General features: G+C 37.2%; 1 protein-coding gene across 11 annotated transcripts in view; it reads left to right on the plus strand.

The window, feature by feature from the left end:
* PARD3B (par-3 family cell polarity regulator beta) overlaps window positions 1-16,420 on the plus strand; it is a 1,165,226-nt gene that overhangs the window by 689,736 nt on the left and 459,070 nt on the right. For 9 of the 11 annotated variants that reach the window (XM_049888913.1, XM_049888919.1, XM_049888914.1 and 6 more), the window contains one exon: window positions 5,029-5,214. The exons of the other annotated variants lie outside the window; for them this stretch is intronic. In XM_049888913.1, coding sequence (XP_049744870.1) covers window positions 5,029-5,214 — 186 coding nt within the window. The remainder of the gene's footprint in view (window positions 1-5,028; window positions 5,215-16,420) is intronic. 11 annotated transcript variants of the gene reach the window in all.

Genomic DNA, 16,420 nt, shown 5'->3' on the forward strand with positions numbered 1-16,420 from the left:
TTCTTCCTTCAGTACCATCAGTTCCTGATCATATGCCACCTCTTGAAATGGTTGAACATCAACTAATTCTTTTTGGTATAATATCTCTGTGTATTCCTTCCATCTTCTTTTGATGCTTCCTGCATCGTTTAATATTTTCCCCATAGAATTCTTCAGTATTGCAGCTTGAGGCTTGAATTTTTTCTTCAGTTCTTTCAGCTTGAGAAACGCCAAGCATGTTCTTCCGTTTTGGTTTTCCATTTCCAGCTCTTTGCACATGTCATTATAATACTTTACTTGCTTGCTGAAAGTGAAGAAGACTTGAAGCACTTACTAATGAAGATCAAAGACTACAGCCTTCAGTGTGGATTGCACCTCAACATAAAGAAAACAAAAATCCTCACAACTGGACCAAAGAGCAACATCATGATAAATGGAGAAAAGATTGAAGTTGTCCGGGATTTCATTTTACTTGGATCCACAATCAACAGCCATGGAAGCAGCAGTCAAGAAATCAAAAGACGCATTGCATTAGGTAAATCTGCTGCAAAGGACCTCTTTAAAGTGTTGAAGAGTGAAGATATCACCTTGAAGACTAAGGTGTGCCTGACCCAAGCCATGGTATTTTCAATCGCATCATATGCATGTGAAAGCTAGACAATGAATAAAGAAGACCGAATTAGAATTGACGCCTTTGAATTGTGGTGTTGGTGAAAAATATTGAACATACCATGGACTGCCAAAAGAACGAACAAATCTATCTTAGAAGAAGTGCAATCAGAATGCTCCTTAGAAGCAAGGATGGTGAGACTGTGTCTTACATACTTTGGATATGTTGTCAGGAGGGATCAGTCCCTTGAGAAGGACATCGTGCTTGGCAGAGTACAGGGTCAGCGGAAAAGAGGAGGACCCTCAATGAGGTGGATTGACACAATTGCTGCAACAATGAGCTCAAGCATAACAAAAATTGTAAGGATGGCTCAGGACCGGGCAGTGTTTCGTTCTGTTGTGCATAGGGTTGCTATGAGTCAGAACAGACTGGACAGCACCTAACAACAAATAGTATTAGAGTATATATGTATATATGTGTGCACGTGTAGGTATATGTCAGTATGGATATGTGTTTACTCTCTCTGTAGTTGGACAATACAATAATATAGCAAATGTTTCTTATACCTCCAGTTAATTCCTTTAAAATATTTACTTTTTGTTAGATAATAAAAAATAGTAGAAGTCCATTGTGAAATGTTTGGGAAACATAGAAATAAAGAAGAAAACACTAGTCTATACTCCAGTGCTCATAGATCACCAGGCTTCTTCTGTATAGATAGATGGGCAGGTGTGGAGGTTGGAGGGTACGTAGGTAAGTAGATAGATGGGTAGGTGTCTAGGTATATGTATAGCGTGTATATGTTACATTATCGAATTATACTGTACACCTAAGTTTCTTCCCTTGATATTATAGTATATTCTTACATGTTTAAAAGTCTTTGCATCCATAGTATTTTTACAAAATTCTTATGACTCTTAGAAAATAAAGTGTAAAACAACATACATCTAAACATATACAGCCTAATAAATACTACTTGATAGATTGCATTTGCCCTAGAGCTGGCACCTTGAATTTGGACTTCTAGCCTCCTAACTGTGAGAGAATAAATGTGTTCATTAAAGTCACCCTTTTGTGGTATTTGTGTTATAGCAGCATTATGTAACTGAGATATGTGTGGTATTGGGGCATATGGGCATCCATCCCGGGCCTGGCTCTAGGAACCTAAGAGGCTTTGTATATAGAAACATGGCCTCTAGAGGTGAAAAATAAAAAATAATGAAAAGACAAAACAATGAAATTCTCAGGAGTTTCCCTACCATACCAGCCTTGCCTCTTTGAATGTTTTGTCCTCTGGGTATCTGTGTTGGAAAAAGTAAGGAAAAATGTTGACAGAGTGTAGAAAGTGCTCCTGTCTAAAAGACAGGAAGCCAGGGAGGGCCCAGGGTCTGAAGTGCCACTGTCTTCAGCTCATCCTATGACCAAAGTCCTGCATTTCAGGCATTGTGAGTACTTTATATCCCTTTCCATCTTGCTACAGAATGTTGCCTGGCAAGATTTGAGTTTAATTTTCAGAGTTGCCAGTTGAACCAAGATTATTGGAAGGAGGCATTCAGTGTATTGATTTTTTTATACATTAGGTAAAAGAACATTTATTTTTCACAGAGGAAATGGCTATGTTTAACTACTGTAATGGCTTCCTTCTCCATTGGGAAGTTTGCTGTAATTAGACACCACTAATTATTGCTTGAGCCTGATATAGCATAAGAAAGATATAAAACATCCCTGAAGTTGGGTGGAGAATATAAAATTGCATGATGTCCTGCTGTTATTGTAGGAAGCTGTCTTGAATTTCTTGTGACCAGGTCAAGTCACAGTGGCTCCCCGAAGCTGAGACACAGAGACACACTGCAGTATACCCAGTGAGAGCCTGGCACAGCAGCCACACTGCTTAGGCTCCGCAAAGCTCCACCCCTGGCAAATTGTGTGGATTCACAGCATATTACTTTGCTGTGTGCTTCAGTTTCCTCACCTGTAAAATGGGCATGATCTTAAACCTAATAGGACTATTATGGGTAGTAAATGTATTACTATATAAAGCACTTAGAACAGCACCACTCAATGTTAGCCAATAGCTTATTTTTATTTGTGGTTGATTATTTTACATTTCAAAAGAAAAAAAATAACCATAATGCTGTCTATTTTGTTTCCACCATCTATGTTAGAAATGAAAGGTGTTAGTGCAAGTATTGGTTATCAATCCTATTGAGAGTTAAACACAGTTTCCAAAAGAAGACAGATTTGATTATAGAATGAAGTAGTTTGGAGATATTATTCAAACAAAACTCGTCCTTGTGTCATTTTGTTTCTGGTAGATAAACCAGAGAAGCTTTCTAGTTTTTATCTTAAAGTGGTATTCACAAGCTTATAGAAAGAACAGATGTTCTTTAATTTACACTTTAATTCAGTAGAACTTTATTAGACTGAAGTTAACCAAATCACAGAGACCTGGAAACATAATGATTATGAAATGTTATGAGTTCTAAATCAGGCATTTTCGAAGACAAAAATGGAGGCTAATAGTTTACGCTTAGTATTTAATTCTGGTATTCTACTGAATAAAGATGGCTAGTTTGAATCAGATAATAGGATTTGTTTCTGAGATAGTAATATGATGAGTTAGTTAAAAGAGCTAACCTGTGATAGGTTTATTAAATTAAGAAAGTTTCATTTCTTTGAAACAACTTGTTGTCAGAATCTTTGTAGCTCACTTCATTTATAATAAAATTAAATGAAGGAACTCTTCCCTTAAAAGTTAAACGTGGGTTTCCTCTATTTTGATAGAGATTGAAAACCCCATGTCAGCGGATCAGCTATGATCAGACCCCTTAATCCTGTTTTAATTATGAGTCTTGTGCGACTTTTGATTTTACAGTTATTTTGTGACTGACATTCAGACACTCACAGCAATTTTTTGAATGCATAATTTTACATAAGAGCCCCCTCAAAATGACCTTAAGCTGAGAGGCCCTAGACGAAATTATAGAGAGGAAGGAACTCCTGGCCTAGAAAGAGTTGATGGTTTCCAGGGATATCTTATTTTCAAATGTTTCAGCTGCATGCCTAGGCAGAGCCTTACATTTCTGCCTGCCTGTGAGGGATGCTGAAGGGGCACCTACAGAGATGGTCATGTGAACAGCACTTTTCTATTCCCCCTGCTGGGTATTTGAAAACACTGGGGCCAAATATGATCAACCATATACTTCTCCCTAAAGGTGCCTTTTGCTACCGTTCTCTGCTTTTTTTTTTTTTCTTCTTCAAGAATAGCAGCTATGCTTATGGCTAGGTGTCATTTGTCAAACAGGACATGAATATTTCTTATGCATAATCATTTTGTTTAGGTTAAAAAAACTGAATGTCAGTGAGTTATACTCTCCAAAGATACAGGCTTAAAGCATGAGTTTTTGACAAACTGAAGTTTAATTCAGTGATATCCATTACAAATCTTATTTCTATAAGTTTAAAAGAAAATTATATTTTTTTAAGTACTCACGGCCCTTTAGACAGTCTTTACGAATAGCATTGCTTCTGTGGTAAATATTATCGAAATTATGGAAGCCAAATATTTCCCCCAATTTAAACATGTTTCTTCACTAAGCTGTGTTTATTCATTTGTAAAATGAAAGTGTTGAAACTATATTATCCCTAAGACCTTGTCTTAGTTTCCTAGGGCTGCCAAAACAAAAATATCACAATGTGGGGGGCTTTAAAGAACAGAAATTCATTTTCTCATGGTTCTGGATGCTAGAAGTCTAAATTCAGGGCTTTGGTAGGGTTCTTCCTTCTCTCTCTCTCTCACTCTCTCTCTATCTCTCTCTTTCTCAGCTTCTAGTGCTTGCTGGCAATCCTTGGCATCCCTTTGCTGCTTATAGTTGCATCTGCCTCCCTTGACACATGGTGTCTGTCTTCCCCCTGTGTGTCACTCCCTTTTCATAAGACACCACTCATTTGACAGGAAAGATAACAAAAGAAAAACTCGATTTTCCCAAACAAGGTCACATTCAAAGGTATAGGAGTTAGGACTTCAACATATCTTTTTGGAGGACAGAATTCAACCCGTAGCAGGTCTCTTCTAGTACTTAAGATTCCTCAAGTCTAATGTCCAGCTGTTTTAATTATTCAGAATACTCTAGTGATTTGCCAAATGCATAAGGGATATGTCAAATTGTGTGTCTCTGCCTTGTCAAATGATCTTCTCTGTTGACCACAAGCAAATAATATTTGACCGCAAGCAAATATTATTCCCTCATAGCTTTTCCCCATTCCATAGATGTGGTGGTGGCCCCTTACAGAGAAAGAAGACTAGCCTTTGCCTGCCTACTGTTGAAGGTCCAACCATCCTGTCTGGCTGCTTCCATCTGGGTTTGGCAATCTGAGAGTGTGAGACATTAATCTGCATTTTGTCCTTCACTTTTTTTCTTGTGCATTTTCCCCAACAGAAAGGGGAACCTGACTGCTATGCACTCTCCCTGGAAACAACAGAGCAGCTCACCTTCGAGATCCCCCTGAATGATTCAGGCTCTGCAGGTCTTGGAGTGAGCTTGAAAGGAAACAAGTCCAGAGAAACTGGAACAGACTTGGGGATTTTTATCAAATCCATCATCCATGGAGGTGCTGCTTTTAAGGTAGGTAGGAATGATGTTTGCAGGTATTTAGAGAGGCGACTTTTGGACTTGAGGACTGGATGGAGAATATATCTGAAGGCTTTAGACCACTGAGGCCTTTCTGCCAGATGCAGGAAATGCATGCGTGAACAGAGCTGGGCAACAATTGGCTGTTTTCTTACCATAAGAGGGTATTTTTATATCCTTCGAGATAGTTCTGAAAACCTATCATGATTAATATTTATTTTTTTACATTCCTTCTGTTAGAATTTCTCCAAGTTTGTTGCCCAACAGAGTTGAATCTAAGAGTACACAATGAGAAAAACAAAACTAAAAACAAGTAAACTTAAAGGCAACAAATTGTGCATGTGAGAATCAAAGCTCAGTGGAGCCTGAGAGTGATTGTAGTGTAAGTTAAAGGTCATTTATCACATTTTTTACACTTGAAGATAATCATGGTATCGGGAATGCATATTTGCCTTTGAATATTTGGAGAAGCTTATACATTTCCAGAAAAAAAGAAAGAAAAAGATTCTGCCCTTTCACACTGAGATGGGCAATGTGATTCTAGCTATTAACATAACAAAGGCCTCAGGCTTTGTTGGAACTGGATTGCCTGCGTTCAAACTAGCTCCACCACTTGCTCTCTGTAAGCAAACTTGTGCAAGGAACTTGACCTGCTGTGTCCCTTATCTGTAAAATGGGTAGGATAAATAGCACCTAATTTATAAGATTCTAAGGATCGAATAAATTAATACATGTAAAGTGATTAAAGCACTAATCAGTATAATGCCTGTGATAAGATTCAAGTAAATGTTAGCTATTTTTAAATAATCTTGATATCAATAATGTGCGTCCTCTCCCAAGCAAAAGCCAAGAAGCCAGTGTAGACTTCGCAGCACCTCTGCTTCTAGAATTCTGGCTTTGTAGAAGCATTTGTCTTCCTGCGCTTTTCATGCCATTTTTGTTTCAAACCTAGATATTGAGGAATGTCTGTTTCCTTGGGTAATAAGGAATGTGTTGTGGATATACAACTCTTTAATTTCACTCCTTTTTATCAGGTAGTTTTTGTTGCATAGTAAATAATCACACAATTTCAGTAACATATATCAATATGCCTTTATCTCCCTCATGCCTCTGCAGGGCAGCTAGGGAGGCTCTTTATCACACTGTAGGTCTACAGATCTCCATCTATCCCATGTGTTTCGCCTACTCCTTGAAGCAGCAGACTAGCTAAGCATGTTCTTCTCATGCCAGTACTGAAGTACCAGAGGGCCAATAGAAATGGGTAAAGCCTCGTAAGACCTGGCTTGGAACACTGTCACTTTCTACACGGACCATTGGCCAAAGCAAGCCACATGGCTGACTCGAACCTCAAATAGTGGGAAGATGTACTTTACCCACAGTGAGGCCGTGGCAAGGGTGTGGAGGCAGAGAAAAGGTGAAGAAATAGTGCCAGTCATTCAATCAGCCACACTCCTCTTTTTTTCCCAGTCTGTTCTGAAATACAAAACCAGGAGCAGAGAGAAATAATAGCAATAGTAATAATAGCACCACGACCAACAACAATGAAAATTTATTGAATGCTTAGTATATGCCAGATCCCACAATAAGTGTTTTACATGGGTTCTCTTACTTTACATTGTAATAGTATTCACATTCACATTGTAACAGTATTATTATCATGCCATTTTATCAAATTATATTTATCAGATTGTAGTGGTTAGTGACTCTTCTATAGCCAAATAGCTGCGAATTGATTGAACCACAATTTAAATCCAGGCAGGATTGACTCCAGAGCCTATACTACACTCAACTGCAATGAAGACCTTTTCATATTATCCATTCACATTCCTCTAGTGCAAGGACTGTCAGCCTGGTGGTGTTTTTTTTCATCCTTAGCCATGCCACCTAAATATGTATGATTGTGGATGGGTCCTTGGTTATATTTGTGAATTTCAGCTTGTTGTTAATCCTCTTCTTCCTAGTGACAGCTCTATTTGCAGAATTTATTCCAAGTAAAATTAAAACTGAGATGACTTTTTGGAAATTAAAAGCAAACGTCTTAGCTTTTTTATGGGCAATAACTTAAGCTCAAGCAGATATCTGACAAGCGGGTTTAATATGTATGTATATGTTTGTGTAAGTGAGCCTCTCCTTACCTAAGCAGTTTCTGTCCTGTTGCTTGCAGAAAGATTTCACTTCCCATTTATGTAAATTTCTTTCCTGACACTGGTCTGCTGAGTCAGATGATCACACCATTAAAAACCACTGGACGGCATATTTGTAGCTGATCTTAAACAGGAAGAGGTTATCAATCATGGATTTAGCCTTGTTGTGAATGTTTATTATCCATTTGTCTTGTTTACCTTTTACAGTGTAAAAGGGAAAAGGCCTGAGCTTTGCTCACAAAGACATCTGATCAGCTGGGGCGGAAGGGAGAAGGGGGAGTATTTTTTTTATTCTCTTTCTGCTCTTCCAATAAGCCACTGTTGCTCCTTAGAAAATTGCCACCTGTTCTATGATTCAGGATTATGTTTTACAAAAATTGTTTTGAGACTTTGTTCCTGTCCCCGTTCAGAAGATACAAATGTAACAGACTGCAGTGTCCCTGGAGCAAAGAGGAGATAAGCATTGAGAACATCCAGCTTAGCGTCTGGCCCTAGGTTTTTACCGAAATCAACAAAATAATCTTTCTACTGGAGCTCAATCTTTTTCTTCTGGCCCCTCATACCACTAATTGGTTCTCAAGGTATTTTTTCCCTTTAGGGAAGGTGGATTTTTGAAAACTAAACTACTTTGAAAAGTCTGGCCAAGTTCGTCCTGTGGATTCTGTGTGTTATACTCTCCTGGGAGCTCCTATTGGTGTAAACAAAAAATAGACTGCTTCTTGCCAGATGTAAAATCCCTGAATGGCTGTGACTATAAGTGAGAGCCTCTTATTGTAGTTGTTTTTCCCCTTACCTCTCAGGCCACTGTTTTATATCATTTCATCTATTTGAGTTGTTTCTAATAGAGATGTAAATCTCTATCTGAAAATAAGAGCATCCAGCTACTCCAGAATTCACACTCGGAAGGGAGCCCCCGACTCACTCTAACGGCAAACTGAAAAATATTTTTTACTCAGTTCAGAATTATCCAATGCTTAGTCTCATTTTAATATTTAATCACCTCATATGCTTGTGAAACCTGGATAATGAAAAAAGAAGATAAAAGAAGAATTGATGCATTTGAATTGTGATTTTGGCAAGGAATACTGACTATAAGAAGAACAGATAAATCATTCTTAGAAGAAATAAAACCAGAATGCCCGTTAGAAGTGAGGATGGTGAAACTTTGTCTTGCTTACTTTGGAGTGGACATGTCATCAGGAAAGAAAGGCTAATCCTTAGGAAAGCACAACATCATATTTGGTAAAGTAGAAGATCAGCAGAAGCAAAGGAAACCCCCAGTGAGATGGCATGACACAACAGCCTCAACGAGGAACTCAAAGGCACCGACTGTCATGAAGACGGTGCAGGACCAGGCAACGTTTTATTCTCGTTATACATACGGTCACCACGAGTCAGAGCTGACTCGACAGCAGCTAACGACAGCAACGTTTAAATTCCAGTCTTCGCATTGAGAAGTAAGGCCCAGACTTCTTTCCTTCCGTCAGGCCACAACACCCGTCCTTCTAGCTGTTTTTGGATAGGGAGCTGTGAGTAGGCCCCTGTGAAGCATCATTTTTAGCTGTGCCCTCAATGTGCAAAGTGACCATTGGCAACATTGCAGAGCAGCCAGATCACTGCTTCTCAGAATGTTGTTGTTATCAGGTGCCATCGAATTGGTTCCGACTTGTAGCGACTCCATGTACAACGGATGGAAACGCTGCCCAGTCCTGCGCCATCCTCGGAATTGTCGCTGTGCTTGAGCATTCCAGCTTCTCAGAATATTGATCTGGACATGCTTAAACGTTGACATGCATCAGATGTCTGTAGTTTCATCTTTGTTTTTGCCATTCTTCCTAGGCATTTTCCCCTGGAGTACAGTGTAATTGGTTCTAGAACCGAAATACCCTACATATAAGTATAAAAAAAAAAAAAATAAGTATAGGAACTGAGAATTATGATTGGAATGAAATTATAATGTTGGTGAGAATGATTGTCTAAAATTTCTCTTTTGTGACTGGGATTTAAAATAAAGGTTTTTTTTTTGTTGTTGTTAAATAGAAAGATATATTGTCTTCCTTGCAGTTAGGAAAAAATAACTTGAGAAAAACTCTCCCCTTTCCCCAAATTCACATAGAAATTACTTTTTTTTTTTCTCCAGAGAAGCAGAAATACAAGTCTTGATGATCAACTTGAAGACCTGAGATATTTTCATCTTCATTTAGTAAACATTTCAGATTCTGACATTGGTGGCTTTTTCTTGCTTTCCTTTTGATGTACTCTATAAATTGAATATTTTAAAGAAAAAATGCATTTTACATCTATTGATTTTACTCATTTAAACTGTTTATTTTTCTTCCTTAAAAAAATAATAACTTGGAAAAAATATATAGCTGGTATAGTGATTTTTTTTTTTTTAATTAGGATATTAACTAACACACTATAGGTAAAGTTTCCATGAAGTTTGTTGTACTACTTATAAATAACACTTTTTATTTTAATACACTGACTTTGGGAGTGGAATGTGAACTATAGAAACTTTGAAATAGTAAGGTAAAAATCAAAATTTAAAAGCACTTTTTGCTAAAGAAAAAAATGTCATTGATCAAGTAAGTTATTTAAGGGATCTTAAATAGAGAGAATGAATTTTAAAATACCTGTTATTCTCTAGAAAATTAATTAGCCAGGTTTGTGCTTAATAAAAAGCACTTGATGATGATGAAATTCAATGAAAAAAAAAAAATGCCTGACATAGCTAATTGCAAATGCATGTACTCAGAATATGAAATAGACATAATTTAAATAATTCAGTTCTTGTGTGCTTAGGAAATTTGGTATACTCCCTCCAAAAGATGCAGAATTTCATAATCTGAACCATTTAATAATGGGTAGAAAAAAGAATTTTAACTAATACAAGCAATGTCAATATTTACAAGTGACTCAAATGTGATTTCTTGGCAAGTTCACTTTCAAGAGATTATCCCCAGCTCTAAAATTTCTGGGAACATGCTGCTTGATCTTGAATCTCCGTATCTCTTGGTAATATGGAACATTTAATAGCATCCAAGCTGTTTAACAGTAGTCCAGTAGGAGTTCCCAATGTGAGTAATTTCTACCTCCATCTCTGCCGGTATCTATAAATCATGTGGTGGATCTATAATTAATGAATTCAAAGGGAGATAAAAGGGACAGCTTTTTAAGGAACACTAATGTTAAATGATTTCTTCAACTATCCATTTTTCTTAAAATTGATAATGTTTCCTACTGGTGGGAGAACCTTGAGGATCATTACCCGTAGCCAGTTGTCTCCCAGGCTTTTTCCTCTGATAAGAGTACTGTACATTCTGGCTGTGTAAATAGCTCCATTGTAACCTCCTCAACTATTAGAAGCAAACCACAAAGATGTGATACATTTAGGGACAACTAAAAGCAGGAACTTTGCCAGGAAAAATTCACAATTATTTGATGCCCAATAAGAATTTTATCCTAAAAAAGAAATTACTAACTTAAACATGAGGAAGCTACTTAACAATTATGCCATTTATTTTTAACCAGTTCCTTAAAAAAACAAAAAACAGCAAAAACTGTTAGTATATGTTAATTCATATGGTTAGGTTTATCATTTATGAATTTTCTATAGTAGTTATTATTTTATAAAAGATGGGATATAATGTGACTTTGAAAATCTCCCAGTGCCAGCTTTTATCGTTGTTTTTTTTTTTTTTTGCCTATCTTTATCATTTTTTTGCATTTTTATCTCATGCATGGAAATGTAAATAAGAGATAAATTTGCACCGTTGCTGAATAGAAATTTGAAACTCTATGTTGTTATGATGTATGTTTTGGACTACATTATTGCCTCATTGGGCCTGCAGAAATCTGAGTTGGTAATTCTAATCAAAAAGAAAGTTATAATCTGCAAAAGTTGGTATACCATTATGAAGATATTTTGGCTCTGAAAATAGTACCTTGACACTGAAAAGCTGTATTCATCTTCATTATGGGTACTTGGAGGCTATACATATCTGCTAAGTTCATGCTGTGGTCAGAGTTTTGTTCTTGCATTCTACTTGGGTCCAGTTTTCTAGTGACCAGACTTTGAGCACTCTTAGTACAAACAAGAGAACAGTCCATATGTTAAAAAAAAAAAAAGGCCAAATAAAATAATAATAGTAATTTTAATGAGTTTAAAAGGGCTCGGAGATTCTAATCTGCTTGTAATTCATTTATAAGACAATCTTAAAAAAAAAAAAAAAAACCTTTAATATCTGGTTTTCTAGGCCAAAGTAGATTAAAAGGAGAAAATCAGAAAGGAGATAGGAAGAGGGGGGAGGAAACTGAAATGAAAGAGGACAGAAAAAGTGAGAAGCAGACACAAAATGGTATTACCTCATAGGGGGCCAGTGAATAGTCCTGATGACTCCAAGTCAGTGTTTCTCAAACTTTTCTCCCAGCAGAAATTATAAGATTCAGTAAAGTCTAGAGGTTCCAATATATTAATTTATACCCTGCATTTTTCCAGAAGGAGTTTTTTATGAAAAAGATTATAATACATTTGTAGACATTATATCAAAATGGCTTTGATTATGTAGGTTTTGATGCTTTAAAAAAAGGATCTTTCAGTTACCCAGAAAAGGCATCTTTGAAGCATTATTGAATAAATGAAATGTTGCAAGGACTTCACTGGTTTGAAATAGAAATGGTGTGAGATTCCTAAGGGGAGAGCAGAATTGGACAAATAAATTTAAATTTTTATAATAGCTGAACAAGTGGATATGTGGTCAGTACACAGAAAATAATCAAGTTTTACTTTTAAAAATATGTAAGTTCTCTGAACATGTGCAGACATATCCAAACAAGCCTGGCATTAACTATTCTCTTATAGTTACAATTTATAAATTAAACGATTTATTTATTGTAGATGAAACTTATACTAGGTTCAAAGCATGTGAGTGAAAGATTCAGGTAACTCAATTTAGCAAGCACTTCTTGAACAGCAACAGGGATTCAGAAAATAAACCAAAAACTTAAAATGATTTTATAGTAAATGAAGCATATGACCAGCTGTACTATAATATGAGCTATGATAGACAAATGTGAAAAATGCCATAGTTGTTAAGATGTTGGAGCAATTAATTCTGCCTGGAGAAAAATCCATGAAAGGAAGCTAATCGCTGAGCCTTCCTTTGAAGGATAAGTAGATATTCAACAGGTGAACAGGAATCCAAAAGACATTTAGGACAGAAGGAAGAGGGAAGTATGTCACAAGTATAGGTTCAGATTTTCTTAGGATCAATGATGTTAAAAATTTGCTAACGTAGGTACTCTTCAAGACAAGACTTTACGTGATTCCAGTCTTACCAGTGTTCTTCCCCTACTCTTTCGTTTTAAAAGTTGTACTTTAAAATCTTGATTTATTCTTTTCCTCTCATTGCTGTTGTTTTTACATGAAATTAAATTATTTTAACCTGGAATGAAAATTCTTTTCTAGGGTAGGAATTATTTATTTATTTATTTATTTTGCAAAGAATAGTAGGCAAATATAGTCAATGAGTGATTTAAGGCCTTGAGAAGGATTTGCTGAGGACAATCTCCTCCCTCTATCAGGTGCCATCTTGCCTGGAGTCCCACTCCACTCCAGGCAAATTCTGCTCTTCAGTCTGAAGCCAGGGTTTAGAGTTTGTACTCTAGGTGTTGATAATATCCCAAGAGGCCTTGCTGAGGGCCCAGTTAGAAATACACAGTCAGGAGCCAACATCTGGTCATGATTAATCCTCTTGTACCCTGGCCTAATGGGGACTAGCCTTGGGCCACAGCCAGCTACCCCTAGGAAAACCAACCCACTCCCTTATGCTTGTCTCAGGTTCTACAGAAGCTAGCCCTTTGCCTTGGCTCTTCTACTTTCCCCTCTGTATTCATTAGAACTTTAGAAGTAAATACCCCTTACAAATAATTGGCCCAAAGAGGTAGATTAAGCTGTGCAGTATCACTAGTAATCATGGTAGAGGTAGTACCCAGGCATCTTTGAACACTGCAGGAGCTAAACTACAGACTCAGTGGACTCCCTGGCAAATCCTGGATATGCTTCAGAGGTCCCGTGAAACCAAAGAAAGTGAATGAAAAAATTTTTATGTAAATCAGTGGTTCTCAATCCAGGGTGATTTTGTCCTCCAGAGGACATTTGCCAAAGTCTGATGATATTTTTTGGTTGTCATAATGGGTTGAGGAGGAATATGCATATTACCAGCTCTTAAGTAGAGGTAGAGGCTGCGAATTCTGCTAAGCATCCTACAATATACATGGTAGCAACTCAAAAGATAGAATTATCTGGCCCAAATGTGCAACTCTGGAGTAAATATTTGTCTTTAAGAGGTGAACATCTGTAGCTTTTATTAGATTCAGAAAGGGGTCTGAGGTCTCATAAAGGTTAATAATCACTAGCAAAGTGGTTGGTAATGTGGATTCCAGAATGATGCAGACCTAGTTCAAACCTTCTTTTAAAAACATGACTTGCAACAATTCATCTACCTCCCTGAACCTCAATTTCTGATTTTATAAAATGGGGGTATTAGTCCCGAGTAGGTTGTTGCAAGGATTAAATTGTCTAGTGGATATAAGAAGCTCTGATGGCACAGTGGTTAAAGCCATCAGCTGCTAATGAAAGGTTGGCAGTTCTAAACCACCAGCAGCTCCACAGGAGAGACATGTGGCAGTTTGCTTCTGTAGAGATTTAGAGCCTTGGAAACCCTATGGGGTTACCATGAGTCAGAATCGACTCGTCGGCAGTGGGTTGGGTTAGTGCATATAAAGGGTTTAATGCAATGACGTCACAGAGTAGAAACGTGTTAAATAATTATTGTTATTAATAAGGATAGTGATTTTAATCATCTCTAACACTGATTTTAGATGCAGCATGGCATAATGGACTTTAGAGATGGGTAGACTTGGCCATGCCAGGACCCTTTGCTCCAGCCTAGGACAGGTCACTTAATCTCTCTGAGCCTCCATTTTTACATCTCTTAAATGATAGAGAGTAGTACTTATTTCACAGGGTTGTTTTGAGAAATGAATGAGAGATTGCATTTAAAATGTTTGCGCAAGGACTAGCATGTCTTAGGCATTCAGTAAAAGAGAGATGTAACACTCAAACATCTTGTCTCCTAGTCCATTCCCTTTCTGTTGCTTTTGGAACCAGGTTAGGGCTGGTGAGACTTGAAGCCAACCCAGGACATGGAGAAGACCTAAATCTTGTACCAGTTTTTATTTGTCCTAAAGTACCCAGGGAAGGTTACTTATATTTCCTCATTCTGTTCTCCTTTTAAAACGATTTTTCCTCTTCTTTGAGAACTGCCTTTACCCATTCCTAGCTTTGATAGAGTTTGTTATGGAGAGTTTCAGAGGTGAGGAGGAGAAGTTGGGGCCCCTTTGTTCAGGGGTCTTATTGGAGTAAGGTAGGAAGGAAAAGGATTTTATTTTTCTTTAAAAAAGCAAAGCAAGACCCAAGATTTTAATGAAATCAGTATCCTAGAATTACTGAGTAACATCCCTAGATTGTTGAATTTACCATGTGAAATCAGTTGATGGGAGTTAGCATTCTCATGCTTAAGTATGTGCTTGAACATACTATTAATACAAAAACATAAAATCATAAAAGGCTACTTTTCTTGGTCATAATTATTCAAAACCAAAAAGAATATAAACAAGTTTGAGGGATAGTTGCTGAGTTTGAATGAGGAGTTCTTCATTGAATAAATTTCATTTTAGATCAATACTAGACGTGCATATGTAGGTATGAATATATAGCTGGGTAGATAGACATTTTTCCCTCCTCCACCTTGCTTCCTTGCTCTGCATCCTCATGGCACAGTCATTTGTCACTGAGTCTTCTATCATCTCTGGTTTTGATGCAGGGTTGTCTTCCAGGAAACATTTGGTGGCATATTGTCCTTTCTGGTTTTGAACGTCCTTTTTCCTGAAGCATTACCCCTTTAAGAATCAGTCATTGTCATCTATTTAGAAGACAGAATGGTTTAGTGAACAGGGAATATTGTAGAAGTCAGGACTTGGGCTCTTATATTCTAGCTCTGACCTTACTAGCTGAGCAAGCCCTAATGTATGTGGAAGTGACTTGTACTGATAGGTGTTTGGTAAATGGCTTCTCATCCTCTTAATTTCTCTGAGCCTTATTATTCATCGATAAACAGAAGAAGTTGAACAAGATGACCTCTAAGGACCCTTTCAGCTCTAAATTCTATGATTGCATTCTAAATGTTAGGACAGTGTGGTGCTTACTGGCATCACCATTAATGAAATTACCCATCATTTATCTTATAAAGAAGTGCACACCAATAGCAACAGAGTAGCCAAGCCTGAAAATGAGAATATGTGGATTTTTATCATTCCCACAACTCTGTGGTGACACTCGTGATGAATATGAATGTTTTCTAAAAAAATTTCCAGCTGCCCTGGAGTGACCCAGCCTGCCTTTTTGTTTGAACTTGAATATAGTAAACATGTTGTACTTCAATGTAACTCTGCATGCTTGAGACTTAGAATGTAGCTGAAAATCAAAGTTTGTGCTTAATAGCTGTTGGAAGAGATTATTTTACTAAAAAAAAAAAAAAAAGTTCTCGTATCTCTTATCTGTTGTCTACTTCCTTGCTCTGGTGACCTTGCCCCATACTTTACTGAAAAGACTCATAGGAGGTTACCAGGTGGGATCTCTCAGATTTCATTTCCTCTGTCCCATCAAGTTCCAATCTTTACCTTTCTTCTTCCTATTAGAGGTTGAGGTGTCCTGCCAAGGCTAAGCCTCTACAAATTTGAACATTAGATTGCATTTCCTGTTAACAATGCTAGGATCTTAAGCCAACTCTTCTGATTGTTACTCCTCTTTAAAAGACATACATCATTCTCCATTCATCCTAAAAAGATTTATAGTGACCCTCCTAACCTGCTCCTCAAGATTCACCCAATAGTCCTCTTCCCATTATTTGCCAAAATAGAATAGTATAATTTCTTGAGTTGTATCTCACTTCACATGACTAAACCAGTAAGGCTGCTTTTGTTTTACTTCT

The sequence above is a fragment of the Elephas maximus genome, chromosome 6 (assembly GCF_024166365.1).
Source record: "Elephas maximus indicus isolate mEleMax1 chromosome 6, mEleMax1 primary haplotype, whole genome shotgun sequence".
Classification (NCBI taxonomy): Eukaryota; Metazoa; Chordata; class Mammalia; order Proboscidea; family Elephantidae; genus Elephas; species Elephas maximus.